This window comes from Lactuca sativa, chromosome 3, assembly GCF_002870075.4.
Source record: "Lactuca sativa cultivar Salinas chromosome 3, Lsat_Salinas_v11, whole genome shotgun sequence".
NCBI classification, from domain to species: Eukaryota; Viridiplantae; Streptophyta; class Magnoliopsida; order Asterales; family Asteraceae; genus Lactuca; species Lactuca sativa.
In genome coordinates, this window is record NC_056625.2 from 109,314,685 (window position 1) to 109,330,202 (window position 15,518).

The following is a 15,518-nucleotide window of genomic DNA, read 5'->3' on the forward strand; positions in this document are numbered from 1 at the left end:
GTTATTATATTATTATTTTGGTCAATTGGAATATTCATGTTTAAATAATAAGAGATAAACATTCCTACTTTTGAAGGAACATGATTTCATTTGCAAAGACAATGGCAATTTAGAGTATTGGGTACGACCAACGGTATTATGAAGCCAACTATTGTCACCTCACATTTCAACATGTTATAACATGAAGTGGAGGTGGTGTGCATATGTTATAACGTGTTAAGAAGTAGAGAGAGACAAAGAAAGAAAGAATTTGATTGGTTGATGAAAGCAAAAGCCAATCACATTTCTCATTTTTGCTCGTCGTTGTTACAACGAGTTGTGCCTTAACACCCCCTTAACTAGAAAGGGGTGGTGTTCATCTTGTTATGACCGAATTATGAGGTGCCACTTTAGCAATAACATCACTTCTCGTTGCCGATATCGTATGGGAAAAGAAATATGGCAAAAACACTGAATGCATAACACATATATTTCTTAATTTAACCCACTATGATATATTTTCGTGAAAAAAAAATAGTAATAATTAATGACATAGGCAAGCCAGCCAGTTGGTTAAAGCTACTATCACATAGGTTTCTTATATAGGTTATTTCAAATTCCTTATGCAGGGACAGTTGTTTATAAGTTCTTTAGTCGAGGTTGGATCAATTTAAGTAGGTAACACAACTTTTTTGTCCGGCTATTATTTTCTATTTTTCTTTTTACTTCCATACATTTCAAATCAGTTCTTTGTAATTGTTGGAAATATGGATTGTAATGTATTCTTGGTGCTAATATGTTTTCAAATCGTCTTAACCTATTCACTTTGTGATTTAAGTGATGCATGTGTTTTATGTGTATGACGCAACAAATAATTACATAGTCTTTATGTGGATTGATCCTGCATTAGAAATTGGTATTGATAGAAATGTTGTTTATTATTAAAGGTGTTGAAGGAGAACAAATTGAAAGAGATTAAAGAGGAGTTGAACAAATTCAAGGATAAGGAGATAAAGAAATTGGTGAAAAAGAAGTTATGTTCTTAGGTTTATTTTAACAATGGTGGTCACGTTTGTAACGTTTGTCGTGTTTTGTCTTGATTAAAAGTTGTAACTAGTAATTGTTTGTAATGAGTAAAGTAGACCGTCTTAAGTATAAAATTGTAATGTGTATTGTTTGTAACGTACAAGAATGGTGTTTTGCTTTTAACATGATGTACTAAATAGCAATGTACTTTACATTTTTTGTTTTTCAGACCTCAAAAGTAAATAGCATAATAGCATTGTACTTCATCATTTTAGTTAATTTTTTATTTTTTGAGATTTGCACTAAATAACATTGTACTTTATTATTATTTATTTATTTATTTTTGTTGCAGATCTAAAGTCATTTTTAGCCCACAAAAGTAAGTGGGTGAGTGAGTGAATATGCTAAACATGACAATTGACAAGAATACATACATACATATTACATACACATTCAAATGAAAATCACATTCATATCAAAGCTCAACAACTTACAATCTGAATACCAAAGCAACCATCATAAAGCTACTTATTCTAAAAAAACAAAATTTAAGAATTTTCATTTATCTAAACTTGTTTATTTCTCTATAGAACTAAATAATGTGAGTGAAAAGTGGGATCAAAGAGCAACCAACCTATCAAGACTTAAAAACAAACATAACCTATCATAATCAATCCTTATCAACTCATCTAATAGCCTCGACTTATAAGAAAACTAACTTATCATGAGTTCATCTTCGCCTTTCAAATCTCTATTCCCTTGTCTTCTGTTTTTCAAAATACCTTTCGATTCCTTCACCAAATCAATGTACTTTGCTCTTACTTGGGCAAGAGGATGGACCTCAATGGCTGTTTCATCATAATACGCTTCCTTTAATATTGCAGTGCATGTTTTGTTCCTTAAAGATAGATAAAACACATGGGGATGTCTCTCAAACGCCTTATGAACCTTTTGTGGCAATCCCAAATACTTTCTCAAGCATAAAAGCTTCTTCCTTTCTGCAGAATGTTCAACAAACAAACTAAGCAACTCATGGAGCACACCCACAACACGTTTCTCAGCCACATCACTATCTGGATACAAATCCCGAGGGCATTCCTCATATGGTGAAACATATGGAAGTTTCTGAAAATGGTCCAACCAATCCAAAATCTTTGTCTTCAACCTCAAACCTTTAGATGGAAACAATGGAATTGAAATACCCTCTCCATTCCTCAATGCATTCCTTTCAAGTAAAGACAATATCTTTTTGTCTTTTTCAGTTTTCACAACAGATAACCCTTTCAACCCATCGCCCATTTCAACTACCTTAAAACACCCATCAAGATTCTTTTCTTCCAGGTAATTATTTGGTAACCCCAAGTACCATAGCATACCTTGAATTATCTTCAATGGCAACGTATTTTCAACGCTCATACGTATAAATTTCTTCAACCTTTCTTGTAAATCGACCTTATAATCCCTATAAACGGCTTGTTCTTCATCATTAAGCATAGCAGCCTCTGGGGTTAACCTAAACCATGGCAAATTGTAGTTGGGTCCGATAAACTCTTGGAAAACAGAAGGGTAAAGTCTAAGAAACCTAGCAACTTTAATGGGTACATCTAATTGTAAGCCTTTCTTTGAAACATCGGAGATGGGTATGCATCCTTCTGGAGAGGCAATGATGCAGTTCTTAAGAGCAAGTATTGGTTTAAGTTCAATGGATTTGTGGATCGTATCAATTGAGTCCAAGTATGAATCTTTTTTCCATTTCATGTATACATTGGTGTAGTTGTGCTTTTGGATGTGTAGACAATTTAGTGTGTATTGGTTTATGAGTGAAAAGAAGGGAACCTTTGAAGAGAAACGTATGAGTTTTTGGAGATTTCTACCACAAATTTGATCAAAAGCCATTTCCGATAATCATAGTAGCTCTAGCTTGAACTAAACGCCAGAAACAATTACACACCAACAAAGAATATAAAAAAAAGTGTGTACTGGGTTAGAAGTTCTAACCGAGTTAACTTCTGAATGAAACTTGTTGTTTGATTTTGCATCTGACTGACTGTGAAAAATGACTATTTTGCCCTTGTAACATCTGAAACACAACACATATTGGAATTAACATCAAACTCAATAACCAATATTAATAGCAAACGTATTTTCATTTATTGAGAATTCTAACAACAAATACAAAATTAAACATAAATGTGGAATCAAAACATCAAAATTCACCTTATCATATATACCAAACTAGAGATCAGGGTGGACAAGAACAAAGTGGGACAAACTCCTTTTTTACTAAAATAACAATGTAGCCTCATCTCAAATCAATGCTTTCATCTTTTCTACTTCTTCTTTATTATAACAAGAGTGGAGGATAAATTTGGAAAAGATAAAACAAAAGAGCTCCACATATTAAACACCCCATCAATTTATGTATTAATATGAACAAGTTCACAATGTTGACAGTGGATGAAGATACATAGTATCAAACAAAAAAGTGCAATTGAGACCCAAAGCCTGCTCATAACTCAAAACAAAAATCATAAATACAAATTTCAGCAAAGTGAAGGCAAGAAATTCAACTAAGTGTAACAAGGGATTCGATAACAAAACTAGAGAGAAGAGTGCAATTTAAACCTAAAACTTGCTCACAACTCTGAACAAAATTGGAATCCGAATCAATTGTGTCTCTGTTGGCAATGGCAAAGGCCAAGAAAGGTATAATAATCATACCTAATCGATGGAGAAGAAGCAAAATTGGAGGTGTGAATTGTCAAGGTAATTACCTTTTCGTCCAGTTTATGTTTATGTTTAGGTAACATTTTTTTTTTTGGTACACATTTGACCATGTAAAACACTCAATCTAACATGGCCTTATCACACATCTCACATCAAACAGATAAGAAACTAGCATGCATATATCCTAGATTCATTTGCACATAAAGCAATACAAGATCCATGACACAATACTCAACACCAAATAGGGCACATACATTCTAGGTAACTAGGTTCATCCCATTCCATCTAAAGATATATGGGATTCACCTAACAATGTACTTTAAAAACCATGAAATTAAATTACCATTGCCAAAAACGTGTCCTCTCTACTCTTCAAATATTGTATGAACTGAGGTATCAAACCCTTACCTAGTGAAACACAAATAAATATATTACTAGAAGGTTACATGAGCCAATAATAACATTTTACTACCCAAACATGCAAATTGGTCATTAAGCTAAATTTTCAAATTTTGACCTGAAACAACAGTCTGTTCAAGGCCACTTTAGAACCACTTAAACATGTAAAAATTTCAAATTTATTCCATATTAAGGTAGCTCATATGTTTAGCTTTAAAAGTACAACTCGCACATAGCCAACTGATTTTTCTACAATTTTCTACGAATTTTACAAAACAACATATCTGTGCAGCTAATTTCCGACCAGTAAGTGAAAAAGACGATTTTCACCTTAGTTAGGGACAATATCAGGTCTTGGAAAAAATCATCGACAAACTAGACTCAAAATTCAAACTTTCAAAGTTTACGGATCCCAAAACCGACTGCTGATGATTTTTCTAGATTTTTTTCAAAACAAGGACTGATTGGTAATTTTTCAGAATTTCACAGCATTGCATTTTAATGGTTAATTGACAACTTAACTCATTAAGCCATAACCAAAATCAACCATAAAGATGGAAATTGATTTTTTAACAGTAGCAACATGTCAAGAAGTTAAAATAACAATTTAAACCCCAAGCCATGATTCAAAGTAAATTGTTTTTATGGGAAAAACAAAGTACATTGTTAAAAGAGAAAACATCATTAAGGCTTGAGTTTCCAGTTTCCTCCACCACCAAGCCTCATGTTAAGATCTTTTGGACTGTTTTCAAGAACTTTTGGATGTCTCAAAACATGGTCTTTATGAATCAACACACTACATATGAAATCACTAGAATTTGAGATAAAAAGAACATGAATTCTAGCAACAAAAAGGAAGACATTGATTCCATAGTTTTGAGCACTTCATAGACATGAACAATAATACTCTTGAGGGTGTTCATAAAAAGATTTTGACAGCAATTAGAGAGTTTAATCCTATGAACATTCAATGATTATAAGGAGAAAGAAGGTATGATTATTAAACACCAAATAGAAAGAAATTGGCAAACTAATCAATCAATTCTTCATCAATTGAAAAGGAATTAGACTTACAAACAAGAAGAATCAATCATAACACTTCAATTGCACAGAAAATCCCATCAATTTTCACAACCTCCTGCCTTGCGTTGCCGATGAGTTCTTTCCCACCCTCCTTGCGATCGTTTCTACTGCCCGACACCCCTTCTACTCCCTGATCGATGCAAAAAGAAACGGTAATAGCCTGAGTCGATGGTGGGCAACCCCTTAATTCGAACGTGATAAAAACACACTGAAGGGTAATCGATCCAAAGCCTTGTAAGTTATAGCCGAATTTCACCCATACTCCCTCAAGTTTCGGCTTTAAACCACCTTCCAACCTAACCCTAGACACATTGACAAGTTAAGTTTCATTTTATGACATTTTAGATACTCAACACCAATTAATGAATTATATTAACCCTAATAATTCCATAAAACGATTTAATTGGATTATATCCCTCCTATTCATTGATTACTTCCTTTACATATTAATATCTTTTTTTTAATTATTCCTTTTTAATACTCGTATAATCAAAAATGCTTTATTATATATATATATATATATATATATATATATATATATATATATATATATATATATATATATATATATATATATATATATTAAATCTTGTGGCTTGTTGGAACAGAAAACTTTTTATTTTTTGAATTGTGTCACTCTTTTTTTTAGCCATTTTCCAAATTTTCCTTATACTTTTCTTTTTTGTTCTTCTGCCACCAGCATTCCAAACTTTTTCTAGTACCACTAATTTTCACTCTTTCGTCATTATTTCTTGGGATATTTATACCTGCTCTTCTTGTAAAATCCCTACTTTATTACCTTTAAATGTATGTCTGATCAAGTTAACATGTACTTTGACCTTTTATCTATGTTGAATGTAATACAATTAACATCTAAAGCTCATTTATCCTATGTGGAGCATGAACTTCTCCTAGTTACAATTAATTCTCGAGTAACAGAAGGTTCGCTTCGTTAACAGAAGGATTTTCGGGTTGTTACAATTCTCGCCTCCTTAAAATGATCATGTCCTCAGAATCAGTTACGGCTACGAGCAATTTAGGGTAACGAGCCTTCATATTTTATTTTACCACCTAGCTCACTTGTGACTCGTACCTGTGCTTCCTTTGGACTTTAACGAGCTTTACTCGTTTCATCCCCCGATGCTTGGTCTCTCTCTAAGTAAGACATCTACCAGCTCTCCCATATCGTACATCAACTAGTCGAATCATGACTTATCTATCAGCATGACACTCAACTTTTACTTGCCTTGATTGTCAAAACAAATAATTCTTGTCTAATTAGTATTTTTCAGTATCCCTCTTCGGCAGTCTATAGTTGAAACTCATTTACCACCTCCACAAAAGGTAGTTACTGATTACCTTGAGCTCTCCATTGCACGAGCCAAAGTGTAACGCCCGAATCGTCAAGTAAACATCTCTTGCAACTATTTCATTTAAACCTTGGACTAGGCGAGAGTACATTGGACGTACACAAGGTAAAAACGGTGTACTCCCTTTTTTCATGTGTGAATCGGGATAACCCTACGTATGTTAGGCGTACACATGGCATACTCAAGCCAGAGGTAAACACTAAATTTTAGGGTTTGCACCCTATTTAAGATCATTAAGTCCTTCATGTTCATCACCTTATTAGCCTCCTTTGCCTCTTGAGTCATATCTCGAAACCCTAATCCATTTTCTCTAAAGTTTGAGCGTGTGTGTGTGTATAGTGCTTAGAGTAGAAGAAGAAGATTTGTAAAGAAGCATTGGACCATAAAGAGCTAGTCCTGAGGTTTCTCATCATTTCTATCTTATTGAAGGTAAAACGCTTCTACCTTGATGACTCCATGTGTTAGTTTGTAGTTTCGGGCTAATTTAATCATAAAATGGTCCTTAAGATATTTCTTCACAAGGTTATAATGTTAGATCTTAGTGTTTCTAACGTCCCTTGAGCATAAAAACGGAGTCTTGATGGATTAAGTCCAAGAATGCAAGGATCTAAGGTGGTTTGATGAAGATAATGTGGTTTAATCCAAGTTTTTCCCCATTAAGACATGCAAAAGCATAACGTTGGCAACTTTATGGCTTAATGCACTTTAATAAACCTAGATCTAAAATTGGACGGTGGGTCTTAACTGATTAAGACCTTAGAACAAGGTTTAGTCTAGTTGCAGCGTACGCCGGGTGTACCTTGGGTCAAAATGAAGGGAGAGGTCAAAATGGTAATAATAACAAAGAGGGATGGAAAGTATGAATAATGATAACCAAAATCTTGAGTTTAGTGGGTTGTTATGTGTGTAGACAACCCTCGGTGGACTCAATTCAACAGCAAATTAAATACCAAGAACAAGGGGCAAAAAAATGTTCAATAGAGCAGTGAAGTCTTGGAATACATGAAACGCTTTCTTACTGGAATGGATCTTATTGAAGTTAAAGGTGCTTGGTGAAATTTTCAATTTGATTTTGTATATGAAAGTATTGGTCATTATTTGGCTAAAGATAGATATTAGCTATCATTTCTTATGTTCTATTATAAAAACAAGAATGTCCTCTACTAACTTTTTATTTTAGCAATTATTAATTGAAACAAAAATGTATTATCATATCTCCCCCACACCACACCCATCCACCCACCCACACAACCACGACACCCCTAAACGTATTAAAGATTTTGTGTTTTGATTTTTGTTATTTATCATAAATACATTATATCACCATCAATCATGCATAAAAAATTAAATTAATCTTGATTTACATATAACTTAATTAGGTCATGATATAACCTAGAAAAGAACTTCGCTAAAAGATATAGTGAAATACCCTTGATTTTTCTTGTACGTATCACCAATATCATATTTATCCTTATATGAATCTGTCCAAGAATGCATTAACTAAATTAAAAGGGTCAAATTGAACACTTATTTTATGTAAAAGAAAAACAGTATAAACCCAAAATTGAAGTTGACCAGAAAAAAACCACCAAACGTTTGTTCATCATAATATATACACCTTATGCCCAAACAAATTGTAATAAATTTACCATCACTCATACGATTAATTATTAATCAAATATTTTTTTTGTCACGGATTTCATCTGGGTGTCACCTTGACAGGTAACTTTCTTTTTGTCTTAACCGTTGGAAAATATACAATCTGATCTTCTTCCGCAACCCAAGTGTAACTCGTGACAAAATGATGAAGGAAAATACTGATTTCTAGCCTTGAGAACTCCAAACCGGGACACAACCGTTGTCCACCACCAAACGGTGTAAACTTATTGCTATTGACACTCGCTCCCGTTTTCTACACATAGATACCAATATAATGTAAATTCAGTAAACATATTAAAATTATTTTACAAAGGGTTATTTTTCTAACAACCCCTAAGCTGACCTACACCACTCTGCACCAAATTAGGTAGACAGTGACCCCACTAGGTGACTGACATAAGTTCTCAATAGGAGTACACTCCGCACTGGAATTAAAACTTCCAAATTGTGGCTACTGAGACTTGAACCCGTGACCTAACAAAAGGTATAGATATTGTAAACATATAAAGCATCACTTATTTACCTCCCATCTCCATGGATCAAATTCATCGGGGTTTTCATAGTTTTCTTCATCCATATGAACGGAAGTCAATGATGCCAAAACACACCATCCTTTTGGGATTAAGTAGCCTTTGATTTCTACGTCTTCAAGAGCTTTTCTCCAAATCGCATTGATGATATTCGCCATCCGAAGAGTCTCACTTATCACCTATAATAAAAACCAATTTCTTTACACCTCGTTTTTTACACAGACACGACAAAACAAGTTGTACTGTGTTTGACATGCATTATACTATGACCGATGTCAAAAATAACAAAATTTGTAGTATTTTGTCCAATCCAAAAAGACATAAATACCCTCCCCATCTAAAGACACGAAACTTACGCCTTGAGTAAACGGAAGCGAGACATAATCGGTCCAAGCATACCCTTCGCCCGATTCATCCTTTCGCTTCTTTAATTCATCATTTTCCTCCTGCCATTCATATAAAACTCAATCAAATCATAGCTCAAAGTCTCAAACAAGTTGTTGAAAAACATAAATGTATTCATTTCATAGTTGATACGCACCATAAGACAAGAAAGAGCAACAGGATTATCACTCAAGTATTTGACAGCTAGAGTCATGATCATGGGCACCGAGTCTTCCCCAGGGATCATCATCTCAATAATGTTCCCACTGATGAAATCCAAGGGTAACCGTTGCTGGGTCCCATCTGATTCACCTGTATCTCTTAACAACACATCAATGGCGTCATTTGGTGAACCTGAATCTTTTGTTTCTTTTTTCTCCATTGCCATTTTTCTATCATCTACAATCTTTCTCACCATCTTTAACATTCTTTCTTTAGCCTGCAATATTTCAAAGTTACTGATCCACTGAGATTTGGTAATGAATTTATAATGAATGAATTAATTACCTGGAGAGATTTATACATTCTGAAACCTGGAAGTTTGATTGGTAGACAAATTAAGCCTTTGATGACTTCCATGAATTCTCTCTTGAGGAACTCCATATCTTCACCTGGCTCCACACTCATCAACACCCTCACAAGAATTTGGAAAGTAATCTGCGTCAGCAGCCATAAAAAAGTGAGTGCGTCGTTAAAAAGGTGAAATTGAGATTCAAAATTGTGTAGAAACTTGATGAAATTCTGTTTTGATATCATCACTTTACTCATAACTTCTTGAAAATGATCTATAGGGACAATCTATCGTTTGTAAGAATGAAATTCGGATTATGTTAGTTATTATACAAAGTTTAAATCGTTCGAAAAAGCCGAACTCTGACAACGTGCTTATAGTTTTGTAAATGAATTATAAAAAAGTGAAAATCGAGATGCAAATTTATGTAGATATGGAAAAAGAATGATCACCCACATCAGAACGATATAAAAGGTAACGATTTTTAGTGATCTTGATGAAATTCTATGTTTAGTGATTACCCATAAAAGTCAAAGATTTCACCATGTTTCCTCTTAGAGGTAGTTACATACGTATTAAAAAGAATGAATACCCAGATCCGAAATCTATAAAAAGTAACAGTTTAAGTTATCTTGATGAAGTTCTATGTTGATATGATCACACTATTCATATGTTCTAGAAAACTATGTGTCGGTTTGACCACAAAAGTCAAAGATTTCACCATTTTTGTTTCCTCTAGGAGGTAATCATGTAGACATGGAAAATAACGATTACCCACATCAAAACTTCATAAAAGATAACAATTTTTTCGATCTTAAGGAAATTCTATATTGATATGATCAACTAATCATAAGTTCAAGAAAACGATATGTTTGACCACAAAAGTCAAATCGTGTACCTTTTTCGTTTCATCTTGAAGGTAAATAATAGGGTGGTGGGTATTTTTCCGATCGATCCAAGAAGACAATGCGAGCTTCACTGAATTCTCAATATCTTTAGTGATGCGAGCTTTGAATTGAGGAGACCTCAAGAAACCTCCGATAATCGCATGCAATCTCTTTTGTAATCCGCCATTGATTTGGAGTATTGAAGATTCACCAAGCAACTCGATCACGGATTTCGGATAACTCGGGATGAAAACATTGCCTTGGTTTTGTAAAACCACTTTGTTTACATCCGGATCCGTTGACACAATAATTGGTCTGCCCAAAATGTGTGTCTTAAACACCTTCCCATAACTATGAGAGATGAAACATAAATTTCTTAATTAGGTGTATAAAGATAGAGTTTATGTAAAGATGAGATGATTTATATGTTTGTAGTAGTAAGAGAGAGATTATGAAACTAAAGAAGACTTATTTTATGCTAAATTTGTTATAAGATTGTACTTCAAATTCTTGTGATTATAGCAATGTCATCGTATTAATTTTCATAGCTACTATTGAATAGATTTTTTAAATTACAATGTCATAATTGGGTTTTTTTAACCAAAAAAAAAAAGTTATATACTATAATTTTTATGATTTTCTATCTATCTTTTCTAAAGCTAATGTGTTTATTTTACAGGAGCTATTAATGTTTTTAAAAAAATCAAAATGATTTATCCATAGTTAAATTGGTCAAAGTTACCATTTCCAAAACATATAACTTAGAGAAATAGAGTTGTAAGTTTATCTTGAAAAGGTTTCATAATTTACGCTATGCATTTTCTAATCATTTGAAACCAATGTATGATTATCAAATACATAGATTGCAATTATTGAAGGTAGTAATGTGATAACATCATATGTAGATGTGGTGGGATAAACAAATGCACTTTTATGTATTATTATTACTATTTTTGTTGATATAATGATGTTCAATTTCCCATGTTAACTTTTGTTTATTTTATTTTAGAATCTTTTTTACTTTTTAGTAAAATATACCAATCCTTGACTTGCTTTATATTCAATTTGACCCTTTTCATATTGACAACTATCAACTATTAGCTATATTATATAGTTTTTAACATCATTTAATTATCAATGCAATCTAAAAAGTAATATCTAATAATAACAACAAAAAACTATTTTGTACCTTTAGATGATTAGATCCATGACACCATATCATAATAAAATATTGTTTATATGTTAGCTTCAAAATGCTATTATTAAGTTCATAAAATTTTGCTTTTACAACTTGTACATTTGATAACTACAGTAAAAAAAATTTCTATAATTGTCAAATGTCAAAATGAACACAAAATCTTAAGCTCAAAACAACGTACAACTCTAAATGCATAAAATCCAAGCATGCAAAACATAATATTGCTATCAATAAATACCAATTTCTCCAAGAAAAAGGATAAGAGTTCACTTACAGAGACTTGCGTTTCTCCATGAAACTGACAGGACGAGAAGTGAATCCAGACGCAATGAATTCAATTGTTTCTCCGATCAACGGCCAACCTGAGCTGCCTCGCGGTGGTTGCAGGCGGCGCTCCTCCTCTTGGTTATCTCCCAAACCCCATTTTCGGACAATCAAATACTTGTAGAATAACCATCCAAGAACAATCGATATGCAAATTAATTCCCAATTTCCAAACACCCATTTCATTTCCTCCATTCTTAATCGAAAAAAGCTTGAATCTGTGAATTCGGATATGAAATAACTCCTCGAGGTGGTGGTTGTGTTTTGTGAAGGAATGTTTTCTTTCTATGACGTTTGTAGTGAATTGGGAAGATTTTGAAATCTAAATAGAGCAGAAAAAGCAAGCAAGAGGCTTTCGAGTAATAAATATGAGAGAGAGAGAGGGGGGGATGGGTGTAAATGATATTGACTTTCTCGATTTTGCCTTTGATTCAACTTGTTTTTATTGTAAATGTATGTATCTTCATTCTGATTATGAGTTTATAATATAATTTTTTATTCCAGGAATAATGATAAGTTTTTTTAAAAAAGAAAGATAAACCAGGTTCTTTATAAAAAGAACGATTTGTCCAATAAAATAAATAATTTTTCTTGTGAGACATATAGAATAAATGTTTAATATTTGAGGTTGCTTTTTGAAATATGAAAACTTGTTAGCAACTGTAAAACATCTAGAATTTTTTTACTACCCAAACATGCAAATTGGTCATTAAGCCAAATTTTCAAATTTTGACTTGAAACAACAGCCTGTTCAAGGCCACTTTAGCACCACTTAAACCTGTAAAAATTTCAAATTTATTCCATATTAAGGTAGCTCATATGTTTAGCTTTAAAAGTACAACTCACACATATCCAACTGATTTTTCTACAGTTTTCTATGAATTTTACAAAACTGCATATGCCTGCAGCGAATTTCAGTGAAAAAGACGATTTTCACCTTGGTTAGGGATAATATCAGGTCTTGGGAAAAATCATGAACAAACTAGACTCAAAATTCAAACTTTCAGAGCCCAATTCGACTCCTGGTGATTTTTCTAGATTTTTTTCAAAACAGGGACAGATTGATAATTTTTCAGAATTTCGCAGCATTGCATTTTAAGGTTAATTGACAACTTAACTCATTAATCCATAACCAAAATCAACCATAAAGATGGAAATTGATTTTTTAACAGTAGCAATAATACTCTTGAGGGTGTTCATAAAAAGATTTTGACAACAATTAGCCATCAAAATACACCAAATAAAACTAGAGTTTAATCCTATCAACAGTCGATGATTGTAAGGAGAAAGAAGGTATGATTATTAACACCAAATAGGAAGAAATTGCCAAAGTAATCAATCAATTCTTCATCGATTGAAAAGGAATTAGACTTACAAAGAAGAAGAATCAATCATAACACTTCAATTGCACAGAAAATCCCGTCAATTGTCACAACCTCTTGCCTTGCGTTGCCGATGAGTTCTTTCCCACCCTCCTTGCGATCGTTTCTGCTGCCCGACACCCCCTACACGTTTCGGTCTTTTTTTTCTTCTTCTACTCCTTATCGATGCACAAAGAAATGGTAATAGCCTGAGTCGATGGAGGGCAGCCCCTTAATTCATACGTGATAAAAACATACCTGAAGAATAATCAATCCAAAGCTTTTTTAAGTTACAGCCGAATTTCACCCATAGTCCCACAAGTTTGGCTTTAAACCACCTTCCAACCTAACCCTAGACACATTGACATTGACAGGTTAAGTTTCATTTTATGACATTTTAGATACTCAACACCATTTACACCGATTAATGAATTATATTAACCCTAATAATTCCATAAATCAATTTAATTGGATTATATCTCCTCTATTTATTGATTGAGAAATTAAATATCCTCCTACTTTTTGTTCCTACATATCCTCCTACCCAGTGAAATGGTGACATGTGTAACATTTAATGTTCATTTAATGAAATTTTAGGATACTAATATGACACATGTCGTCATTTAAATGGGTAGGAGGATTGGTAGAATCAAAAGTAGGAGGATATTTAATTTCTCTTATTGATTACCTCCTTCACATATTAATTTAATATCTTTTTTTAATTATCCCTTTTTAATACTCGTATAATCAAAATTGCTTTATTACAATTATTTCTCGACTAACGGAAGGTTCGTTTCGTTAACAGAAGGATTTTCGGGTTGTTACGATTCCACCCCCCCCCCCCCCCCTTAAAATGATCTTGTCCTTAGAATCAGTTACGGCTACGAATAAGTTAGGGTAACGAGTACCACTAGTACCACTGTCCCCATCCTGTCGTCTCGTAACCACCATGCTGTCTTTGAAATAAAATCACAAAACAATCAGAGACCCAATCGAGATCACTCACACTCGATCACTCACCCTACTTGATTCTTTGGTTTCCTAAGGAATCTTACTCGGACTGACCACCAATCCAATGTTTCCAGTAGTATGGGCCCTATACTACCTTCCACATCGTATCAGTACTCACTCCCAGTCTTCTTCCTAGGATCCCAAATCACAAGCATACCATATACAGGCTATACCCTAATCAGCCCCTCATAAGCTCCTTATTGCTACCTACTCACTCACAAGTATTCTCTTAGTAGCAGGAATCTCCTAGGCTAAGGCATCACAAATCAGGCCACTCTAGTCCTATCATGATTACCTAGCCTACCCAAGCATGCATAACTCATTACATAATATCTCATAATATAAAACATAAGGGTATTTTGGGAAATCACCGTTCGGGCGCTTGCTGATTGTACACACTGTTTCTTTCCATCTCTTTCATATTTCTTTACTTTAGAAAATTTGTTGGTCTTAAAATTTTTTTCTCAAATCCTCAGTTTAAGTTCAAATACACCCGAAGGTGAATCCGAATCCCTCAAACCAAGGCTCTAATACCAACTTGTAACACCGACTTTTTTCAATTTTTTTTTTCAAATTTCATAATTCATAATAAAATCAAAATGTATCTCAAATCATAAACATTCATCTCAAAATATAAGTAATCAAAACATCTCCCCAGAATCTCAGCAAAATACTCCAACAATGTGTACAATCAAGCTGGCGCCTTCCCACGATCCTCGCTGGTACCTTAAACACATTTCACACAACACGGTAAGCATAAATTCTTAGTGAGTTCCCCAAAATACCACATACAACACATACACCACTCAAGGCTACAATATGACCCTCCGGTCGATGTATCTCAGCGGAACCCTCCAGTTCCGTATCGTTGGGTCCTCCGACCCGGTCTGTCTCGTTGGACCCTCCGGCCCGGTCTATATCATTGGACCCTCCGGTCCGGTCTATATCACACAGCATACATATATCACAAACACATATACACAAATAGCACATAACATAAAAGACCCTCCGGTCTGCTCAGGGTTTCCACACTAGGTAATGTATAGTGAGAAGACTCACCTCGGGAATG

General features: G+C 33.8%; 2 protein-coding genes across 6 annotated transcripts; both read right to left on the reverse strand.

Annotated features, from left to right (window-relative positions):
- Positions 1 to 1,457: 1,457 nt before the first annotated feature.
- On the reverse strand, positions 1,458 to 13,529 carry LOC111897315 (protein WHAT'S THIS FACTOR 9, mitochondrial). 3 transcript variants are annotated; one of them, XM_042900267.2, is made up of 4 exons: positions 13,453 to 13,529; positions 4,076 to 4,140; positions 3,004 to 3,085; positions 1,458 to 2,931 (listed from the first exon to the last, which is right to left on the reverse strand). In XM_042900267.2, the coding sequence occupies exon 4, from the start codon at positions 2,899 to 2,901 to the stop codon at positions 1,720 to 1,722; it is 1,182 nt and encodes a 393-aa protein (XP_042756201.1). In that variant the 5' UTR covers positions 2,902 to 2,931; positions 3,004 to 3,085; positions 4,076 to 4,140; positions 13,453 to 13,529; the 3' UTR covers positions 1,458 to 1,719. The 3 variants fall into 3 exon arrangements, with proteins under 3 accessions (XP_042756201.1, XP_023749077.1, XP_023749064.1); XM_023893309.3 differs by lacking the exons at positions 4,076 to 4,140; positions 13,453 to 13,529 and adding an exon at positions 5,206 to 5,508; XM_023893296.3 differs by lacking the exon at positions 13,453 to 13,529 and adding an exon at positions 5,206 to 5,507 and having other exon boundaries at positions 1,458 to 3,085.
- LOC122194394 (3-epi-6-deoxocathasterone 23-monooxygenase CYP90C1) lies at positions 8,138 to 13,592 on the reverse strand. 3 transcript variants are annotated; one of them, XM_023893287.3, is made up of 8 exons: positions 13,453 to 13,592; positions 12,028 to 12,295; positions 10,567 to 10,906; positions 9,665 to 9,814; positions 9,315 to 9,596; positions 9,130 to 9,219; positions 8,767 to 8,952; positions 8,138 to 8,496 (listed from the first exon to the last, which is right to left on the reverse strand). In XM_023893287.3, the coding sequence occupies exons 2-8, from the start codon at positions 12,270 to 12,272 to the stop codon at positions 8,284 to 8,286; spliced, it is 1,506 nt and encodes a 501-aa protein (XP_023749055.2). In that variant the 5' UTR covers positions 12,273 to 12,295; positions 13,453 to 13,592; the 3' UTR covers positions 8,138 to 8,283. The 3 variants fall into 3 exon arrangements, with proteins under 3 accessions (XP_023749055.2, XP_023749043.2, XP_023749048.2); XM_023893275.3 differs by having other exon boundaries at positions 12,028 to 12,399; positions 13,453 to 13,591; XM_023893280.3 differs by having other exon boundaries at positions 12,028 to 12,855; positions 13,453 to 13,591.
- Between the last annotated feature and the right edge of the window lie 1,926 nt (positions 13,593 to 15,518).

Coding starts and splice junctions, on each gene's coding strand:
- LOC122194394 (XM_023893287.3), bottom strand. CDS start 12,272: ATGGAGGAAATGAAATGGGTGTTTGGAAATTGGGAATTAATTTGCATA. Junction 10,907..12,027: donor ATGGAGAAACGCAAGTCTCT/GTAAGTGAACTC, acceptor CATCTCTCATAG/TTATGGGAAGGTGTTTAAGA. Junction 9,815..10,566: donor TTCAAGATGAAACGAAAAAG/GTACACGATTTG, acceptor CTGCTGACGCAG/ATTACTTTCCAAATTCTTGT.
- LOC111897315 (XM_042900267.2), bottom strand. CDS start 2,901: ATGGCTTTTGATCAAATTTGTGGTAGAAATCTCCAAAAACTCATACGT.